The sequence below is a fragment of the Halichoeres trimaculatus genome, unplaced genomic scaffold, assembly GCF_033239565.1.
Source record: "Halichoeres trimaculatus isolate MK-OKI-2021-1 unplaced genomic scaffold, fHalTri1.1 fHalTri1_scaffold_10, whole genome shotgun sequence".
Classification (NCBI taxonomy): domain Eukaryota; kingdom Metazoa; phylum Chordata; class Actinopteri; order Labriformes; family Labridae; genus Halichoeres; species Halichoeres trimaculatus.
In genome coordinates this window covers 35,374,975-35,397,472 of record NW_027437187.1, presented here as the reverse complement: position 1 = coordinate 35,397,472, position 22,498 = coordinate 35,374,975, and the positions used below count along the sequence as shown (strand labels likewise).

General features: G+C 38.8%; 1 protein-coding gene across 1 annotated transcript in view; it reads right to left on the bottom strand.

Annotated features, from left to right (window-relative positions):
- The window catches only part of LOC141796692 (solute carrier family 23 member 2), a 75,345-nt gene that overhangs the window by 24,067 nt on the left and 28,780 nt on the right, over positions 1–22,498 (bottom strand). The window contains exons 4-7 of the mRNA XM_074677938.1: positions 21,488–21,671; positions 17,928–18,109; positions 14,694–14,811; positions 3,982–4,138 (exon numbers count right to left, since the gene is read on the bottom strand). Of these exons, the coding sequence (XP_074534039.1) occupies positions 3,982–4,138; positions 14,694–14,811; positions 17,928–18,109; positions 21,488–21,671 (641 nt within the window). The remainder of the gene's footprint in view (positions 1–3,981; positions 4,139–14,693; positions 14,812–17,927; positions 18,110–21,487; positions 21,672–22,498) is intronic.

Here is a 22,498-nt window from a genome sequence, read left to right as displayed (position 1 = left end):
TTCTTGTATCTGATCATCTGTCTCCTGCGCAGTAACCCTGACTCACCCCAGATATCAACATGTCCCTTAAAAGCTTCTTTTTTCTTTTTTTTTTTGGTTACATGAGACTTGATTATGAATTCTCTGCAGAATCGCTGCCAAATCAGCTGATACTATCTGCCCCTCAGCGTTTAAAGTTCAGACGGGGTAGGTGAAAACCTGCTGATGTGGGTATTTCCTGTTTCGGTTATTGCAGATTTTAGATTATGTCAGAGTTTTATCGGGAAATCTTTGTTCTTCAGTACAACATGTACTACATCTGAGTTTAAATCCTTTAAATGAAGGTCACTTCATCTTTGGTATCAGTCGAGACTTCCTCTATAAAAGCTGCTTGTCACCTGGCTTTTAAAAAAAAACAACCTATGAATGAATAAACTTTATTGTGTAATCACTGTCACAAGATGAGTCACTGTAATTCCTCAACTTATGCTCTGTATGAACATCCTGCAGCTGCATGGAAAACACAGCAGAGACCAAAATCTAATCAAGTGTTTTTTTCTTATTTTAGGAAAAAATGTCTCGTTAGACTCAGTTTGAGCCAAATTCATCCAACAAGTCTTGGAAATGTCTCATTTTGAGCTGAAACTAATATAATGTCCCAATCCAAGAAACTGAGTAGATTTTTATTCCGTCAGCTGATCATAAAGTCAAAGTCTCCATGACAACGCCACACCAGCTGATGAAGTTTAGCAGACAGAAGAGAAATCTGTGTTTTTCTCTGCTGAAAACAATTTCTGTGATTAATTTTGTAGTGATGGTGGACACTGGAGCCAAACTGTCAGACAGAAAAAGAACAGAAGAGCAGAAGATAGATAGATAGATAGATAGATAGATAGATAGATAGATAGATAGATAGATAGATAGCTAGATAGATAGATAGATAGATAGATAGATAGATAGATAGATAGATAGATAGATAGATAGATAGAATACTTTATTCATCACCAAAGGGAAATTCATGTACTTTGGGCTCATCTTCCAAAGATTAAAGAATTAAAAACTCTGAAAAAAAAAACCTCTGGAGAGTGATAGAGCACGAGCTAAAGGCTAAAACACAGGCTAAGTTGAGTAAGTGTGAGTAGAGCTAAATATAGCCGGCTTCTAAACTACGGTACAAACTGACAAAGTTAGCTTGTTGTCATGTTTCAAAGCGTAGCTCTACCTAACTGTTGATAAATACCTTACCTCGTGGAGCTGGAGCTGGGAAAAAGTTTTGAACATAGAAAGGAAGAGTTGAAAAGAAGATCTGATCTCCTTTCATTTCCAAAAAAACCCACACATCTTGTTGAGTCACATCTTCACCACAGTGTGTGTGAGACTCTGGGCCAAAAGGTGGTGCTGCAGTCTGATTACAATAGATCTTAAATTACTTTTAGTGAGGCGTGTGTTTGTTTTGGAATTAAAGATCAGATCAAACAAATTTTCTTTGTTCAAGTCAACTTTTTACTGGATAAAACACGCCGGGAAAAGATATTTATCAGAACAGTTACGCAGCAATAGGGTTTGAAATGGGACATCAAGCAGCCGGCTATATGTAGCGCTATCGGCAGCCCGGTGCTATGACGTATGTGTAGGCTAATGTGACAACAAGTTAACGCTGTCAGTTTGTGAGTAGTTTAATACCTGTTTATATTTAGCACAGCTGGCAGCCTGGTGCTCTAAGACAGCGGTCCCCAACTCTCGGGCTGTGGACCAGTACCGGTCTGTGGGTCACTTGGTACTGCACATAAAAATTACACAACTTACATTATTTCAGTTTGATTTTTTATATGATTCTGAGTGATGTTTAATTTTGAAAAATGACCAGATTCTCTCCGTCATACCCGTCTATGACTCATTCTTGATGCCAAATCCCCCAAGCTTGCAAAATAGACAAAAACCAACATCTTTGGAAAGTTTCTTTAGGCAGGGAAAAAGAGCCAGTGAGGAGACAGAAGAAGAGCTGGTCCGTGGAAATACGGTCTGACATTAAACTGGAGTGTGGCGCAAAAAAGGTTGGGGACAGGTGCTCTGAGACGTGTCTGTAATGTGTAACTGGTTACTGGCTATGTCCTGCCAGTCATCTACCAATCAGAGCTAACGTAACCTCACTCTTCATTTCATTGATAGACTCTCAAGTTTGAACAGACCACTGCAGAATAACTGCTGACTGTGGGTTGGAGTCAACATTAGCATAAACAGTTTAGCTCCTGTGTTAGCCTTTAGCTCGTGCTCTATCTCTTTCCAGTGTCCACCATCACTACAAAATTAATCCCAGAAATCATTTTCAGCAGAGAAAAACTCAGATCTCTTTTCTCTCTACTAAACTTGGTCAGTCAGTGTGGTGTTGTCACAGACACTTTGACGTGCCATAGATCAATCCGGTCCTGGACGACCCGAACTGGAAGCTAAGAAGTAGCATTTTAAAATAACCTGTAACCAGTAATATTGGTGCTGATAATCTCATTTTAAAGTGTGGATTACAATCGAGCATACATCTAGAAAGGAGACTTTTTCAAGATTACTTTGAAACTCCTCACAGCCTCTTTAAGATTTGAACATTTTAATGGGTTGTTTCCACTTTTTTCCCTTTACTTTGAGTTAACAGTATAATGTTAAATTGAGCATGAACACATCTTTTTTTTCTCTCTTTTAGTCAGGGATGATAGAATCTAGTAAAAAAGAAAGAAAAAGTTTTAAAATAAACTAAATTGGTTCAGTCATGAATGTTCTTATCAGAATAAAACTTGTTTCAGGATTCAGTAATAGCATCAAGTTGTTTGATTAAAGATAAACACCTAAAATATCAATTGAAAAGACATCAAAAGACTGTACAAACTGAACTGTGAGTCCTGATACAGTCACACATCCTAGCCACATTTAAAAATAACAAAAAATAATAATGATAATAAAAAAAAAAAAAAGAGAAACATTTTTTTTTTTTTTTATGGTAAATATGTTCTAATACCAAATCTTTTTTTTTTATTTTATTCTTTTACGTAAGTCAGTCATATTTTCTTGTCTCAAGACATTTGTGTGCTTTAAAAAACAAAACAAAACAAAACAAAATTAGCAGGTTTTTCTTTGCTTATATTCAATATATTTCACATTTTAATAAGCTTTAGAAAGTATTTTATTCTGAAGAGATCATTTTTCCTTTCTCTCATCACTTGGGAATACTTTCCATAGCCCATTTATTTTAAGATTTATCTTCCAGTAAAATTATCCTGCTTCATAGATGGAAGATTTCTCCAGTTTTAAGAATTTTTCTTCTCAAATTCAGCGTTCTTATCTTGTATTCAGGTTGGAAAATGCCCATTAACATTTCTACATCAGGAATGCAGTGGTTGTATTTGAGCGACTCCATCATTAATTGTCATTTGCAGCCTCCCTGTGTGGTTCATTCAGTGATGCTTTACAGCAAAGTTTGAGGAGCAGGACCAGACTCAGCTCCTCCAGCTCTCCATAAACCCAAACCCGTCCCTCTCCTCCTCTTCCATCCTTTTTCTTCCCGAAGTTTCCTTCTTCTTTTGTTATTTCAGGATCTATTTTTTATTGGACCAGCAGCAGTGTTGTTGTTTTTATGTGTGGGAAGTTAACGAGGCGGGAAACTGCAGGGCTCAAGGGAAAGTGGCAGAGCGATCGTTCATCCGTAGCCCCCAGATGTTGAATTACTGCTCCAGAAATGAAATGAGGAACTGTCAGACTGCTTTGTCCTGATGGTGTGATCCTTGTTATTTAAAGAGCAGTTGTCAAACCCTGAGCCAAGTGACAGAATGTCCTCTGTTTGCATGTGGTCTGGATTTCTGTTGGTAGTAAAGTTAATCTTGAACAGACTGAAGACCTTCATAATTTATTAAAAAAACAAAACAAAACACGGAAACCGAGGCACAGGATTATGTTGCACAATCTCTGACAGTTAGGGAACAGTCAACTCAAACTCAAGAGAGTTTTTGCACCCACCTGGGTAAGGAACGTGGAACCAGGGCGAGTTGGTCACGGCGTCCAGGCTGATGTCGGTCCTTGCTGAGAAGCCGTACTCGTTGGACTTTGAGGGCAGGACGTCAAAGATGGTGAGCAGGAAGCAGACGAGCCACGCTCCACACATCCCAAACAGAGCCTGAAAAGAACATCAGACTGTGATCAGCATTGCTGTTAAAGGGCCATTCCACTTTTTTTCAGCTTTTTTTTCTGTTCCGTCTGGCCCTGTACACACAACACTGCAAAAAAATGATATCTTATCAAGTATTTCTGTCTTATGGTTAGTAAAAATTGTCTTATTTTACTTGATTGGAGCAACGTTTGTCTGACTAGTCCATATAAATGTCTTGCTTCAAGTTATTTAAAGACAAAAAAGAGGTCTGAATGCTCGTAACAGGTACAAAAAATCTGCCAATGGGATAAGAAAAATGTGCTAAATGTTATTTTGCTTGAAACTAGAAAAATTTAAATACAAGTAACTTTTCTTTTATCCCATTGATGTTTTTTTTTTTTTTTTTACTTGTTACAAGAAATTCAGACCTCATTTTTGTCTTCAAAAATCATGAAACAAGACATTTTTTTCTGGACTGGTGAGGTGAATGTGGCTCATTTGAAGTCTAAAAAGACATTTTTCACAACAAAAAAAAAAAAAGAAAAACAAAAAACAAAACACTTGATAAGATTTCATTTTTTTTGCAGTGAATAAATAAAAAATAAATAAATAAATAAATAGAAAATAAATAAATAAATAAATAAATGGATAAAAATATATAAAGAAATAAGTAAATGTATGAAAATAAATAAACAGATAAATAAATAAATTAAGAATAAATAATAAATAAATAAAAATAAATAAAAGTTAAAATCAAAAAAATAAATAAATTAATTAATTAATAAATAAAAATAGGAAGAAATGAAGTTAGAATTAATAAATACAATTTCTCCCTGTTGTTTCACAAAACTCTTATTTCAGTCTCTGTATGAAACACTTTGTTTTAGCGCCTTTCTCTTTATGGCTTCCTGCTCCACAAACCCGCTTCCCTCTGATTGGCCAGCTCTCTGGAGGCATATCATAGGGGGTGGAGCTATGAGCAAACCTTGGTGTTTGAGGCCCAACCCCTTCAACAGGTCATGATGCAGTTAGATCCTAATTCTATGACATCATCATTTCAACAAGTCTCATAAAGATCCTGTAAAGATTTTGTGAAGATCCACTGAAGATCTCATGAGGATCTCTGAGCATCAAGTAGTTGATCTCTGAAACAGGAGTGGCCTCAAACACGGGGAGTTCGAAAGAGCAGTAGCAGCTGCAGACAGCTTCACCTTCAGCTAGCTCACCTTTCCTGCAGTGTTGCTAGCTTAGTGACTTTGCTGCTGTATTTAACAACTTTTCTGATATCTCTAACAACACTTTAAAAAAAAAAAAAAAAAGAAAAGAAAGAAAACTACAACAAATGTAGCCACTTTCTGGAGTTTGGTACTCTTCTCAGCAACAAACTTGCTCTGGCTGCGGCAGTCCCTCCCAGCTGCAGCCGGAGCAGGCGACTGCATGCAGAGAAATCGAGAATGAGCCTGTCTCTTTGGATCAAATTTGCTGGTCTGAGAAGCCCGAGACGAAAGTCCATTTGTAGTTTTAAACATATTTTTGGTGTTTTTTAACACAGTTTCTGTCCCTCCTGTTACATTCATGACAATTACACTCATTTGTTTTATTATGCAAATCAGGCAACAACGTCTTTTAGTGACTTCTGGGACGGCTGACAGTGACTGTCTTTTCTGATGAGTTGGCAATGCTGCTTTATTGCAATGTTTGGCTTCCAACTCCAACTCCAGAGGATGTGTGAACAGATCTGTGCCACACAGGGCTCATGTTGATGTACGTCCTGCAGCTTTAAATAAGACCATATGTGTCAGGTGGAGAAAGACGCTCTTGGAAAATGAGCTGAAAGAAGTTTAGCACACTTTCTCTCCCCTTTGAAAACCACGTCTGGTTGGAAAGCATCTTTGTGCGCGACTCATCACTTTCCCTCGTTTATCATTTGCATAAATATCTTTACAACACGCCTCCGGCACATGTGTGCAGTTGCGTTTGAGGGATGATACGGGAGCAGAGAGTTAACTTTAACCTATATCAGGCTCTCAGCAGAAAGACAAACAGTAGCTTCAGGGCAGAAAAACATGCCAGAGAAACGTCCTGTTGGTGACAACCTGATTTCTTTTTGATGTTATCTACAGATGATCCAAAGAGAGATGAAGTGAGGGGGATCTGTAGGTGTTGTATTTATCCACATCCTGTGAGATTTGAAGTGTCAGGCTGTGATGGGGGTTATGAATTGATTAATGAGACTTGGCAGGAGCTTGTGTGCACTTCTGGGCTCTGCCTGAGCTCCTGTAAGCTTCATGCCTTAACGCTAAACACCACAATCTTTATTCTCTAGCTTCATCCGATGATGGAGTATTGATCCTAAAGAGGAGTCAGATCTATACTTTGTTTGTTCAGTTTAAGAAGACTTCAGAGCCGGAGCATGGTGGGCTGTTTGTCTGTTTCTCTATCGGGCTGTGAGTCATCGTGCCGTACAAAGAGCATTCCTAACATTAAAGCCTGCAGTCAAACTGACTCACACCTCTTCACTTTTATGTTTGTGACATTCTTTCAACCTTCATCACAGCTCAGAGTTTATTCAGTGTCTGTACTCTCCTTCTTCAATATCCTGCAAAACATTTAGGGAATAATAACAAATTAAACAGACGCTGTCAGGCTGCAGCAGCAGTTTTTGACTCCATGTGATAGTTTGTTGATTCAACCTATCTCACTTGAGTCATCTTGTTGCTTTGACTGAGTAAAGTTAATTCAACAAGAAGTGTCAAATAATTTGAACTAGGAAAAAAAAGGTCAAGAGATATACTAAAGATGATGGTTGAACTTAATTCATCAAGTTTTAGAGCAAAGTAATTTTTGTTGTGATGGTGTTTCGTAACCATGAGTGAGGAGGGAACACAGTGGATATGAGACCCTGCTGTTGCAAAGAAGGTTCAGGCCAGCTGTTAACGCTTCATCACATCTCATTTGTAAGCATCAACACTAAATGCACAGTAAAAAATCCCAAAGAACATGGGCCCATGCCCTGTGGAGCACAAACAACCTGTCTGTGCAGTGGAGCACAGACGCCCAGTCCATGCAGCAGAGCACAGACAGCCTTTGCCCTCCGCAGTGTAACATCTCAATGAACAGCAGGGCCTTTTGTCCACTGTGTTTCCTCCTCACTTATGGTTACAAAACACCATCACAACAAAAATTACTTTAATATCAAACATTTCTGATTCATGTGTACATAAATTTTTAAGTTGAAATTTATCTTGTAATTAAGATGAAGCCAACTTCATAGGCGCCACCCTATTGGCGATGGCTGCCTCTTGCAGCAGCTCTCTCTTCTTCGTCCGTTTCTTGTATTTTTTTTTTCATCTCTTTTTCGTAATCTTTGTATTTGGAGTGGATCATTACTTTGTATGGCCCATTTTTTGGTCATGGACACCAAACTTTTTGTGGCTTCAGTGATATTTTTACTATTTTTTCTCCTGTGTTTGTCTGGAGATCCTACATGTAACCATGGCTGCATTGTTCACATGTGAACTCAGCTGTTAGCAGCCTGTAGCATGTCAATGCTAACTAGTGCAAAGCCAGATGTCTTCCCACAAGGTGAGGAGAAGGAGGTGAGGACGACGTTCTGGTTCTCAGGTGTGAGCTAAGAAGTGACGACATGGACCTGTCCTTCCATCCATCGTTATTGGGAACGTAAGATCTATCTCCAATAAGATGGACGAGCTAGCTGTGCTAACCCAGCAACAGAGGGAACACCAGACGGCAGAGTAGCACCATGCTATTCACAGACATGGCTAACAGAGCCAACACCAGACACCAACACCACATTGGAAGAGCTTCACCTGCTGTGAGCAGACAGGATCCAGGAGACAGAGACTGAACAGACTGCTGAAGAAGCTCAGTCCTGGACCCTGTGGAGGTGGAGGCTGGCTGACTGGACAATGATGGACAAGCTGTCAGCATCTATTTTCTTATGGAGCTTTTTACAGTTTCTATACACTTTCTTACTTTTGTTTTCTTGATTGCTGCCGTGACTTCAATTTCGTTGTACTTGTTACAATAACAATAAAGTTCTATTCTATTCTATTCTAACTTATAATTATGTGTTATCACAACAACTTCGGAAATCTTTTTTTATATATACTGACTTAAAATAATATGTTAGAACAACAAATGTGAGTTGGCCTCGTTTTAAGGGATGACATAACAAGTCATGGTTTCTCACGAGCACCATCACCCATTGGCGTACAGACGTGACTCTTTCCAAGGCCCAAATGATTGGGAAGCTGAGCCATTTGGGAAACAAAAAAAAACCGTTATTACCTTAAAAATGTTGACTCTCAAACAGCTCTTTTTTTCCCCAAACTGGTTAAAACTTTAGAGGAGAGTGTGTTTGCTTCTCTGGCTTCTATTCTCTGGCCTCCAGCTGTTTTTCTAGGGCACATCACTGGATCTCTTCTCCAGTTTCCCTTCTACAGCTTCACTTCCCGGCTTCTCTTCTCCAGTTTCTTGCTTCTCTTCTCTGGTCTTTGCCTGAGAGGCTCCAGTGTGCTGGTTTAGTGCTTCATTTCAGCAAAACACACCTGTACACGCAGCTTTAATCTTAAATCCCATGATTTATCACTTTGACTCATCAACCTTTGTCTTTTTGTTAGATTTCCTTTCTTACACTGTATCAGAACCTTCCTCTGCTCCTTTTATCTGTTGCTGTGCTCCTTTACCCCTTTAAAATTGTTTTAATCCAATTCCTCTCAGTGAAAATATTTAGACCAGTCCGCACATGTGAGTAACATGTGCACGCAGAGCACCATGTGGCTGTTGTATCTTTTGATTGATAAACTGCAAAGGATTGTGGTCGTGCTTGCCATCTTGTCAAAGTCTGTAACTGAGCCGTGTTAGGCAGATGAGTGGATGTGAGAAAGAGCATGTGTGTTTGACTGAAAACCATCCCTCAGTACAAAGAGGATCCAAACATTTCACTGCATCTGTCCGTCAGCGGGGCCGTCTCTGCCAGACAGATTAGAGGCGTAATTACAAGAGGTCAGAGTTCGGAGCGTGGAGATGGAGCTCAAAGGATCCCACTGGAGACTACGAGTGGGGCTGTGTTTGTTCAAGTCCAACACTCGGCTGTCAAAACTCCTGAACATAAAAACGAGGAAACAAAGACTCATTCCTTTTATTTATCTTTTTATTAGACATGTCCTGCACATGTTTTTTGGATTTTTTGTTGGTGCTGTCTAAGTGGCTGCCTGTTCCAGCAGCTCTCCCTCTTACTCATCCATTTTTTCTAATCTTTTCTTTTTCATCATCTTTGCATTTGGAGCCTGTTATCTCTCACTTGTTTGCCTGTTACGTCTGCAGTGGTGATCCTACGTGTAACCATGGCCACATTGTTCACGTATGAGATCAGCTGTTAGCAGCTTGTAGCATGTCGATGCTAACTGGTGCTGGGACGGGTGTTCCCTATGAGCTGAAGAGAAGGAGGTGATGACAAAGTGCTGGTGCTACGGTGTGAGCTAAGAAAAGACGACATCGACCTGACATAAGATCTAAATCCAATAAGATGGACAAGCTAGCCATGCTAACCCAGCACCAGAGGGAACACAAGAGTAGCATCAGGCTTCTAAAGGCGACAGGTGAAAAAGGCCATTTTTCTATTTGGTTTATTCTTATTGTAATGTTTTTCACGATAAACTTTCTGTCTCATTTTTTGCCCTTTTTAATAATAATTTGTACAAAATGCTTTGCTCATTTGAGATATTTGTCGGAAAAAAAGTCGGCTTTGTGATGGATCTTTTTTGATGTTGCGTGGAGGAACTTTGAACCGGTGCAGCCATTGTTTTCTGATGTAAATACAGGGAGGGATACATACAGATCAAATTGATTAGACTTGACTTTGTTAAGTTTTGATGCTGAAGGCAGAATCAAGATTTTTCATTCTTGTCTCCATTGTCCCATCCAATAAATCAGAAGATGAAAGGATATGAAGTTATCACTGTGACTGAGCACAATACCTACAGTATCAGCAAAAAACTCGAAAGTGTGGAAGTTTACAAATATCTTCTTAAGTGATGAGATTAAGTGTTGATACGTAGACAATTGGACACGAGTCACACATTTGTAAACTTGCAACTTGAGGATAAAAAACTTGAGACTTGACTTTAAAGACAATGACTTCCAACTCGACTCGACTTGAGACAAGCTAAGTTGGACAACTCATATCACATGTTCACCACGCTATAGGTTTCATTATTTGATTGGAGACAGGTGTGTAGCAAGATCACAAGCACGCTAGCAGCCAATGGGCAAACACAACACAGTGCGGTTGTCAGCTAATAATGGCGACTGCCCTCGAGCCTGTAGCCAGTTCTGCTGCTCCAAAAGTCGAGCAGTTTGAGTTTAAAAACTTCCACTCCAATGGAAAAAGGAGGGATGTGCAGTGCAAGATATGTGACGCTAAAATAAATGAAAAAGAGGGAACAACGTCCAACTTTATCAGCCATTTAAACACTGCACACGAAGCCAAGGAAGTGAAACGTTGATATGGGCGACTGTAGCCTCTGTGACTTCCACTCTATTATTCTTTAGGAAGGTGGATAAAGTAGCCTATGCCAGCAAAACAAATGCACGTGGCCAGGCCCTATAGGCAGCTAAATTTGTGCCTGATGATAAACGACATACCAAAATATAATTATACCTCTCCATTATAATATTAGAACATATGGTTTAACTAATGCAAAGCTGCAGAATAATCTGATGGTATTTTTTGATATTTACTTTAGGAAAATAAGGTTTCTCTTTAAGATATAAACCTGAGATATAACTTGTGACTCAACTTGACTTGCCCACAACAGAAAAACTTGAGACTTGCACCAAATGACTTGCTACTCACTTGGGACTCAGATTGGAGGGACTTGTACAATTGTTTGTTATTACTGCCTGGATCTTCATTAAATCCTGATCTGATGAGGAGTTTATGACGGCGGATATCCACTGCCACATTCAGCTGAAGGTCTTCAGGGTCACTCTTTAAACCAGACACTAGCAAAATACAGCTCTTTGGGCATCATTCATAAATCCAAATATGAATTACATAAAAAAAAAAAAAAAAAAGCCACTAACGCAATGAAACTGTGCTGCTTTTATTTTGAAAAGCCTGGATTATTTCCATATGGTTGCACTTGTGCTTGAACAGCTACCAGTGATGAAGTTTAACTAATCAAAACAACCCTTCATCTAAATTTCATGAAGTGGTTCAAGTCCAAGACTGACCAGTTTTTTTCTCACTGAAGAGGAAAAATGACGTGAAAAGTTTTCTTTTTTCCTTTTTTTTCAAATGAAGTTGTTATATCATTTTTTTTTTCAGTATTAGGGAGACTAAAAGTTAAAAATAGAATAAAAATCTAATTCTTGGTAGGAGTATTTTACTGTTTGACCTACACCACAATTTCACATATTTATTCACATACTTATTCTTCTAATTACCAGCAGCAAACTCCAAAACCTGCACCTGTGTGCTGCATGGCACAGACTGTCCGTCTGTGCTGCATGGCATGGACTTAAGAGATAAAACAACGGGTAACACTTTACTTTGGAGGTCCTCAAATTTCATCACACTTGGGGAATAATTAGACAAAGTTTTTTATTATGTGATGAAATTTGCGGACCTCTAAAGTAAAGTGTTACCGAAAAATACTATGAATATCACAAAATGACTTGTTAAGTGTAAGGGAATTACACAATTAGGTGTGAAAAATATACTTTTGGGGAGAAAAATAACACTATGGGTGTTAGAATTTTAAAACTATGAGAGAGTTAAAATATTAACACTTTCCAAAGGGTAAATTTAACGCTGAGTCCATGAGAGTTATATAAACTCAGGGAAAGTGTTAAATTTAAGACTACAGGAGTTGATTTAACTCGTTTGATTTTGTAGTGTACCCTTCTTCAGAGGGTTGAAACACTGCTTAAAATGGTGGCTCCACTTTGACAATTCACATTTCACAGATCTAAATTGGCTTGGAGTCGTTTCCTGGTGGCCATAAGATTAAAAAAAAGGATTTTCAAAACACTTTCAACTCTATCCTAACATTTTTCTTTGTGATCTTATTCATCTTGACTTGAAACCACCAGATTATAATTCCTAACAAAACATAACTAATCCAACACAAAGTCTGTGATTTCTTTGAATTAAACCTCACTCACATTCACAGTTATTCAGTTGTTAATAAAAAGAAAAGAGTGAGCACTTCACAAGGCTCACAAGACAGTTATTGTGTGAACTTCAAAGCAGTTAAATCTTCGTTTTTGGCTGTGAATTCAAATTACACTGCGTGAGGATAATTTCCCGTTCCAGGCCCACACAGACTGGAGGATGTGCCCCTGCTGTGAAAACTCTTTCATCCCTGACAAACACTTAAACATCCGCGGATGAAGTGTGCATCTCTTTAGACCAGTATGTACAGAAGGAAGCAGCACTTCCTGCAGAGGTGAGATAAAAACACAGTCAGCACTGCCCGTCAAGTTTTGCAGTGCGATGTCATCAAACTGTACATCCTTAATGCAAGGTAAGGTCATTAACCCTTTAACACCTGAGCCTAAAAACACCTGCCTGGACCTTTTTGCTTATTTTGACTAAAAAACGGCTAAAAAATGTCCTGTGACTAAATGCTTTGGCCCATTTCGCTGGAATACGTTGAACTTTAAATATCTGGAGTTACTTCCAATTTACTGCACCTTACATGAGAGTAAAACAGTTTAAAGTGGAGAAAAACACAAGAACAGAGTTGAATTTTAGAGATTTAGTGAAAGAAAAAACACCAGTAACAAATTTTACAGGATAAACTTAAAGATGCTATGAGGAGGATCTGTTTTAGTCGGACTGCTTCGCCACCTTGTGGCCTGGAGTCTCCTCACACTGTCATAAACTACTTTTACCTCGCCGAGGTAAGTTGTTTATCAGTACAGTTACGTAGCCATACAGTTTGAAATGTGACATCAAGCAGACGTTGTAGTAGCCGTCTATATGTAGTGCTATCGGCAGCTCTGTGCCCTGACGTATTTGTTAGCCTACAGATACCGACGTATCATGACAACAAGTAAACACTGTCAGTTTGTAAGTAGTTTAGTAGTTTAACATTGAAAGTGAAACTAAAGGAGAACGATACCCAGCTGGTTAAACTCACTGTACAGTACGAACAAAGCTTGGTGCAGCACACAATACAAACCTTAAACCATGCACACACAGCATGAAGAAGACTTGGTTCACTATTCTAAATATGTGCCCTATAGCGCAGTTAGCGACACACTTACACATATCCAGTACAAACATAGTGTGGTACTCTTTTCTAAGAGTGTAAGAGAGCTTTTTCTAACAGTTACAACAAATCCTAAGTGTTGAATTTTGCACATATTTAACAAATTAGACCTGGTACACTGTCCTAAAACAGTTACCACACATTACAAGCATCAATCTAGACATATGATTACTCATACGAAGCAAAAACTAGATAAAGAAAGAGCTTCATTCATCCTGAAATCCATTCTATATAACACAGGGGTCATTCAGGAGCCACAAAATCTACTTTATCTTCACAATAAAGACAAAAAATGGATAAAATTCTACACATTGTAAATCTTGGTGAATAATTATCTCCATCCACCTTTTTATTTTTTTTTTTAAATTTATAAAATTGTATATGTGATGATTTAAATGCTTATTTTTAATACATTTTCAAATATCCAAAAAAAAAAAAAAAAGAAATTTAAAAGATTTGCAATCTACTAAGATTTACAAAAATGTCAAATAATTATTGAAATTTCAAAAGTTGCTACAATTTTAAAACTTTCTAATATTTCAGATATTAGAAAAAAATTAGAAATTCAAATGTAATAAATTTCCAATTGCTTTTTAAAAGTTGGGATATTTTAAAAAGTTGCAATAATTTACACATTTTTATAAAAAAATAATAGTATTTCCAAAAATACAAAAATAATAATAATAATAATAAAATAAATTGGCAGAAACTTAAAAAAATATAAAATTAATCACCCAAAAATTGGGATTCCAAAAAATGTACAAAATTTCAAACTTTTTTAAAAAAATGAATTCATTGCAAAACTGTTAAAACCTCAGTCAATTTTAGACCCTAGTTCAACAAAATGTTAACCTATGATTTTATCAAGTTTTGTCTTTGATCATCAATATCCTCTGTAAAAAAAATAAATAAATAATTCTAGTTTTTTGAAGGTAAAAGGAGCCACTTCAAATTAGTAAAAGAGCCACAAGAGGCTCCAGAGCCGCAGGTTGAAGACTCTTGCTCTAACATTACCTTTTTCCACATGAAGCTGCTCCTTTAACTGCTCCTTCAGTCTCAGTCTCACTCTGTCTGTATCCTCAGGCTTTCTTAAATGCCTGTTTTACATCACCATGAAAAACACATATTGGCTGAAAGACCGTTTAGGAATAACGGTCATTCAAAGTGCGCTTGGGCGATAGTGTCGGCGCAGACACATGCAGTGTTAGACGGTTCAGTTCACGTGTTTTGATTTGAGAAAACAGGAATGAGGAGTACATGATGTCAAAACAACTTACAGAGAAAAGCTTGAAGAGGGGATACTGGAAAACCTTCCACTTCTTGTCCTTGTAGGCAATCATGGGGACGTTGACTTTGCTGAGGTACTGAGAGAACAGGAAAATCAGACAGACCGTGCTGTGGGAAAAAGACAGAAGACAGAAAATGTGTCACTCACACTCGATCCCCCTGGAGGCCTGGCTCCCGCTCACAGCTTCGTGTGTAATTGTGTTAAAGCATGGCATGTCTATAGATCAGAGGGAAGTCAGGGCGAGTGTGAACATGTCATCATACACTGCTCGCATCATTCCCGTCGTCCTGGAGAGGATTCAGAGTCAGTAACTGAGAAAGTGTTTGAAGACTGTAAAAATCTCTGTTCTCTGACTTTGGATGATGTTTCCTCCTGCTGTGTGTGAAACGCTGCTCAGAGCCAACACGCAGACACGAGTTATTCAAGAGATCTGCTACCCTCGCTGAAGAGAACAGGTTCTGTCATTTACTCTCTGCTTTGTAGCCGGTGGAAATTAAGTTTGAAGCTGTAAAAATGAACATGTTTTAGATCAAAGTTGACAGTTTCAAAAGCCTCTTAAAACATCTCAATAAAAACCTAGCCAGGGAGCTTCAGGGTTGCCTGTGACAGTAGGTTTTAGATTCAATAAAATGGTGCACGCCGGATGACCATCAGAGACAGAGGAGCTCATCCTGGGATGGTTCTTTGTGCACAAACAAGGTGCCGTGAAACTGTTAGCTTTTATCTTATTTTATTTTTATTTTATTTATATTTATTTTTATTTTTGTTTTACTTTATTTTATTTTACTTTATTTTTTTATTTTTTCAATTTTTGTTTTGTTTTATTTTATTTTATTTTTATTTATTTTTATTTTTGTTTTAAATTATTATTATTTTTTTTTTCCTTATGGACCTTTTTGCACTATACACTTTTTTACTGTGACTCCTTGATTTCAACTCGGGATAAATAAAGTATATTCTTTTATATTCTAAAAGAGCACTCCTTGTGCTCCTTGGACACGTGTAGGGTTGCCCCCTGGGCTTTAAAATAATCAAGATTTCACTTTTTAAACTTTCTGTGAATCTTGGTCCTTATTATATTAAACTTTCGGCAGGTTGCTAAACATTTCCTTATGTCTGTTCACTTCCTTTTCTCTTTCTTCTTCTCTTCCTCCTTCTGACAGAGCTTTTGTTTTGGCTGCGCCCACACACTAGAACAGTTTCTCTCTGAATATCAGGACGGCTCAAAGTACTGAGGGCTTTAAATCACTTCTTAAAACACACCTGTCTGTGCATTGCTATTCAATACTAGTTGAGCAAGACTTCCATCTTCTTATTTATTGTGGATTTTTCTTCTGTTTTTTTTTTTTTTTTTTTTTTTAAATCTATTAACTGTTTTAAATCGTTCATTTGTTAACTCTTTGTTTTTATTGATTGTGTTTTTATTCTTTGAATCAAGATCAGACTCAGGGTCAGAAAAGCCTTTATTCGCTAAGAAATACAAGGAATTTGACTCCAGTTTAAACCACGCTCTCTTTGTACACTAAATATTAAAAAAAAAAAAAAAAGAACTTAATTATTCAGAAAATTATAATAATAATATTAATAATAATAATAATAATAATAATAATAATAATAATAATAATAATAATAATAATAATAATAACTAGGCATGGTTGTTACACACCCCAAATTTCAGGGCTGTAGCTCAAAGTAGCCAAGGAGCTGCAGTTTTAAACCCCTAGGGGGCGCTATGGAGGGTGAATTTTTGCACTGAAGGTGCAGTCATACAATTTTTGCCAGGCCCAAATTTTGTGGGTAGGTCAGTTCACCTTTTTTTCAAGTAAAAGGGTCCAAATTTGTGATTGTTTTGGTGAAAAGAAAGAATCGGAATAATAACTGACAGTTACAATAGGGCCTTACCCTGATTCTCTGGGGCTCAGGCCCAAATAATAATAATAATAATAATAACAATAATAATAATAATAATAATAATAATAATAATATGAAAATTAAAAACTTGTCTAAAGTAGAACCAAAATATATAAACACTGAAGTTAAAAAAGTGCACTGAATAAGATGTCATTGTGCTTTTATTGATGTTTTTTTTAAAGCTTGTACATCACTTTACGGTTTTTAAATAAAGTTTGACTTGACTTCTTTTTCCTTCCTTTTTCCTGCTTCAGTACTCTATTTTTACTCTTTGTTCACTTCTTTTTTCTTCTTCTGCCTACACTCCTTTTCACTCCTTTCACCCTCCTCCTTACCTGCCTTTGGCCTCTTTCTTCCTAACTTCCTCCCTGCTTCCTCCTTCCGTCCTCCTTTTGTACTTCTTTACTCCATCTTCACTCATTCACTCTGTCTTCACATAAGTTGCCTTTGTCACAGTTTTAAATAAAGTTTTCATCTCCTCCTCTGTTTAACTACTTGACATTTCTTCCCATTTTGTTTCACATTTTTATTTTTGGTTTCACTTCTTTCCCTCTTCAGATTCAGCATTTTAACCCATGTGCTGCAAGGAAATGCAATATCTTCATTTTTCTTACGTTTTTCTATATTTTCACATTTTATTTCTTGATTTTTTTAACATTTTATTTAGAGTGTATAGCTCGTAATTCTGTATTATTATTTCCTTGTTAGTTGTTATCACTAATACACTAGGTCAAATTATCTGTGTTTATGTAAATGTACCTGGAAGTAAAACCTGATTCTGATCCTGAATTTATTTGGGTTTCCATGCTAAAATAGCCTTTATGTTTTGTGCAGACCAGGTTTTGGTGCCGCTCTTCATCCTCCCTGCTCTGTCTCCAAACAGACCGGCGGTGTGACAGACAGCGAGGGTTGAATTACCCGATGTGGCCGCGCTCCTGTAAGCTGTTGAATATCCTCTGCAGAGACGACTGAGCAGGGGGCAGAGGGGGCAAGGCATTGAGGCTAAGAAGGATGTGACTGATTACCATCCATATATGGCACCGGGACGTGGATGTGCTGAACCTTTTAAAACCCACAAGGATCACTCTGTGTAATGACTTTAGGCTGCATTATCTGGAGATGTGGGGGGTCAATGAAGACGCATTTCAGGAGGTTGGAAAGGAGAGGAGGAAAGGAGGGGAGGATGGGTTTATATGTGGAGGATTTTTCTACCAAAAAGAAGGAGCTGGGCCTCATTGAATGACTTGTTCCCTCGTTTTTTGACATCCTGTATATTCCCGTCTGTGTTGTGTACGTTGAGCAACATACTCACAGCGCAGCGATCCCCCAGTGACCTCCAGATTTCTTCCCCGCTTCGATAAACAGCGACAGGCCAATGAGGTTAATGGTGGGAGCAATAGCCAGCGGGCCGATGTACTGCAGCACAAAACCCAGCAGCCCGGAGAAGCCCAGGACGATCTGGAGCAGAGAGGCCACCAGGATGGCTCCCTGGATCTGTGGACAGCGAGACGGGACTCTGAGAAAGATACCAGCAGCTGTCATGTGCTTTCCTTCAGGCATGTTGTGTTTCAGGTTATCTGTTGGAGAGATTAATGCGTTTTGGGAGGAATGTAATCCGATCAGAGGGACCACGTCAACGGAAAGGGCACCAGGAGACTTTGAGTTTTAGATCTGGATACAAGTTACTGTTAATACATCAACCCCACATGCAAACAGACAGACACGCTGATGTTTGTCGTTCCTGCTCCTGGGGAATTTTTGAACTTTAACTTCTTGCAGAAATGTTGGTTTTGATAATTGTTTGTATTGATCTTATCACGATCTGTACACTTAGCTGGCATCAAAACCGCTTAAAGATGAGGGTATTGTAATTTATTTAATCTGTATTCTGTCCCTCAGGTGCCTCCTTAGCTGGAAAAAATCCTATTTCTCTCTCTCTAGTGTTTTGGAAAACCTTTATTTCAGCCTCTGTTTGGAAAGTGGGGAGGGGGAGTGACATTATCTTCGAGTTAAAAACTTTCCAGTTGCCAAGCTGGAAAACGTGTCATTCCTGCATGATTTCTGCAAATAAACACTGAATAATACTGTGTATCCTGCTGATTTATTGGGACAACCACCAGCCAGAAATTCTAAAATAAACAGAATATAACAGGAGCTTCATTACTGTTTACATCCAGGGCAGCCATCTTTGATTGTAAACTCAGGGGTAGTGTGGATCTTCCGACTTCCCAGTTGGAAATTCCAACTTCAGGGGGTGTTTCCCACTTGGAACTCGTGAATTCGGACTTCCAAGTACTAATGGAACGCACCATAAGCTTCAACTACGTAGGCGGGCCTGGGGTGGGGCTACAGGGACCAACAATCAGTGGTGTAAAGCAGTGGCAGCTGCTGGTCAGTCAAGGAGAGGAAGCTCATTTTTTTCCGGCCTACATCATAAATTGTTTATTCAATTAAATCTAAATTCAACCCTGTGTTCCTTTTCAAGAAAATGATCTGTGATCAGCAATCAGTGTTCTCTCAATGGCCAGCAGAGCTAGAATGCTTAAATGTCTTTGGACCATTGTGTTGTGGGTGTAAAGCTTGAGCCGCTCTAAACAGGAGAAGCTCCTCTTGACACAAGATGCTCCGGTGGAGGGTTATACTTCAAGGTCACTGACTGGCTCATTTCACTGTCAATCAAAAAGGGATTCAGCCTCAGACAGATCATCCAATCATCATGCAGAAGCCCAGCGTCCAGGCCAGCCCACTGCCTCATAGACCCCCAGAGACGCTGAGCGTCCGATGGGCGGGACAAAGCCCAGCGTTTATCCAATGACCGTCCAGTTTCCACAGTGGAACAACCCACTCTACGCTTCCCCGCTGAAGTCAGAAGACGCTCAGCGTCCGACTGTGTTAAAGCGCTGAGACGCTGCAGGGATGAATGAGAAGGAGGTGGAGCCAGTTACCTGTGATAGGAGCTGATTCTGAACTAAAGATGAAGGAATTCCTGCGCAGATTTAGTCAATGAAATGTTCACACAGCAGAATATATCAACACTTTTTTAGGGACATTTTAGGGGAAGCTGAGCTTCCCTTGCAGTCTGAGAGCAATCCCCACTGCTGTAAAGGGCTACTCTTAAACAGGAAAGCTCCCGAGAGAGTCGTTCATTGTTTTGTTAGTTTCCTCACTCATGATTTGAAATGGAGGAAAAATTAAAGCATTAAAGTCTTTCCTCTCCAATAAATCAGGTCTATACCTTATTATTTTATTAGACACACTAAACAGTCTCATGTTGTTTATTATTCTTAAAAAGGAAAGCTGCTGAGTGAGTCGTCTGTTGTTTTGTTGGCATTCACTCATTCATAACTTAAACTGGAGGAGAAATTGAAGCAGTAATGCGTAGTCTCTTATAGATCAGATCCATACTTTTTTATTTTATTAAACAGGCTAAACAGTCTCATGTATTTTATCTTATTCACATGACGGGGTGTCACTTTTGTCTCATGTTCCTGCATTTTCATTTCTCCCTTGCTCTCCACATTTACCAGACCACATTTAGACGTCAGAGCAACGTGCAAAATGGGAACAAATTTTGACATGTGAATCTGACCATTTTTGGACGTTGTAATGATGTTCAGCATTTGGACGTCATTTACAGACCAAATCTAGACGTCAATGAAACATTCAAAATGGATCCACACATTCAGACGTCATTAGTAGACCTTTTTAAGATGCTAATCTGACCTCCATACAACGTCCAAAAAAAAAACGTGAAAAAAACTTTCATTCTGCACCTTCAGGAGACCTGATTTAGGCGTCAAAAAGTACAAAATAAATAAATATAAGTCAATTTAACATCACATTGCTCAGTGGGAAAGATGAGTAGCAGACAGTGAGAAACAAGTAATGTAAACTAATCTCTGCCAAACTGTAATTGTCCAAGGGCTAACTTTGTTAGCATCTCCTGCTCCATGCGTCCACACCTGACCACACCTCCTCCTGGAGCGTATGCAGTGTTGTACTGACGTTTTATGGTGATGTAATGACATGGCACTGACTTGGCTCTTTGTCAGTGAAAAACCAAAACAAAACGTAATTAGAACAAACTAAGCACCAGTACCGAACGAGCACACGTAGCTCAAAAAACGAATATCCCCCCTCATCCGTTTTTAAAAATACTTTCATCCACACTCAGCGGGCAAACCTGCCTATAAATGCAACTCAAGGCATGCCAAACCTATGTTTATCAGTACTTTTCATCACTGTCATTCAGCTGTGGCGTTTGAGATCTGAAACCTCTGTTTCCCGCCTTCTAAATGAAACCATGAAACCAGAGTTTTCCAAAATCTTCACATTGGCTGAAGCTTTCACAAAACATTGTTTTCAGTGACTTAAAACTGCAGTTTCCTGTTGGAAACAGGCCTAAATGTATAAAAATATAGTTATAAAAATATAGCAGTTTCCCAAATACCTGACTAGGTGAGGACATGGCCTAAGACTCCCACTCTATAAACCCTCTCTCCTCTGATTGGCTGCCAGCCAACAGGAAGCCTTTTAGGGGCAGATCTTTGTGCTTGAGACCTTATCATTTTGTAAAGATGAGATAAAGAAAATCTTGAAGTGTTTTGATAAGTTTACAGACAAATTTAGGATTTTTTTCTTTTTCATTCACACCTCTTCAACTTAGCAAACTGTGATCTTATCGTTTCACGTTCAGTAACGAAGCTCAGCGAAAAAAATGAGGTAAAATATAAAAAACACAATAAAATACACAAATGATGTAAGGCAGTTTAAAGAACATAAATACATAAATTAGAGTCATGTTTTGTTGGAGACCTAAGAGAAAACAAGAAACCAGGATCTGGATCTGGCTCCCATGAATTTCTGACATACCTCACGCATCCGTGACATCCAGACCTCGTCAGACTCGTCCACGTGCAGCGGAGCGCTGCTGTTCTGCAGCTGCATGGACAGCAGCACAGACGGTTTGTGGGCCGGACACTGCCACTTGGGGAGGGCCAGGATAGCCAGGGTCGGGGTGATAAAGCTGAAGGTCCCACCCTGGAGGACTGGTAACCTGCAGGTCAGAGGTCAGAGGTCAGGGGTCTCCAGACTTGATGATGTCAGTTCACTGTAGGCAACAAATTAATGAGCAGGTTGTTTTCTGACTGGGGGAGGTTCATGGGTTCAGAGACATCACAGTTAGTGGGTCTGCTTTAATAACAGTCTGACTGTAAATAAGATATAAGACTCTCGGTGGCTTCTTTTCCCTGCTCTGCTCTCTCATGCAAACGTCTCATATTTTAACTCCAGACGCTGTCAGGGTCCCTGACCTCTGGTTTAAAACCATTAACCCACAGACATAAATCTGACAGAGGCAGCAGAAATTCACCACGGTCCTTTCTGTGCATTTGTTTTCAGCTGCAAGAATCTCGTCTGGGCTGGTTTAATATGAGGAAAGTCAGAAGCAAACAACAAAAAAATGATGAGTTGAGCCATGTTGTCAAAATATGTGGCTCAGTCCGTAGGGACTTGGTTTAGTGATCGAAGGGTTGCTGGTTCAAACCCAGGTGCGGACCCAGACTGGGAATTGGGCTGATGGTTGAGGAGGTGTGGCTTATATTCCTGAGTGCTGTCAGGTGCCCTTTAGCAAGGCACCAGAAACCTCGAACTGCTCAAGTGCACACCAAGAGTGCAGCACCCTCACTCTGACCTCTAATCGTTGCATCTTTCTGTGCAAAAAAGTGCTCTGTGTGTATGTGTTTATAGAGGGATTAAGAGCATAAAAATAGAATTTCCCCAAAAGGGATTAATAAAGTATATCTTCTTCTTAAAATTTAAATTAAAAAATTGTTTGACTTTTTTTTTTTTGCAAATTTCTTTTATTTAAAAACTTGTCGAAGT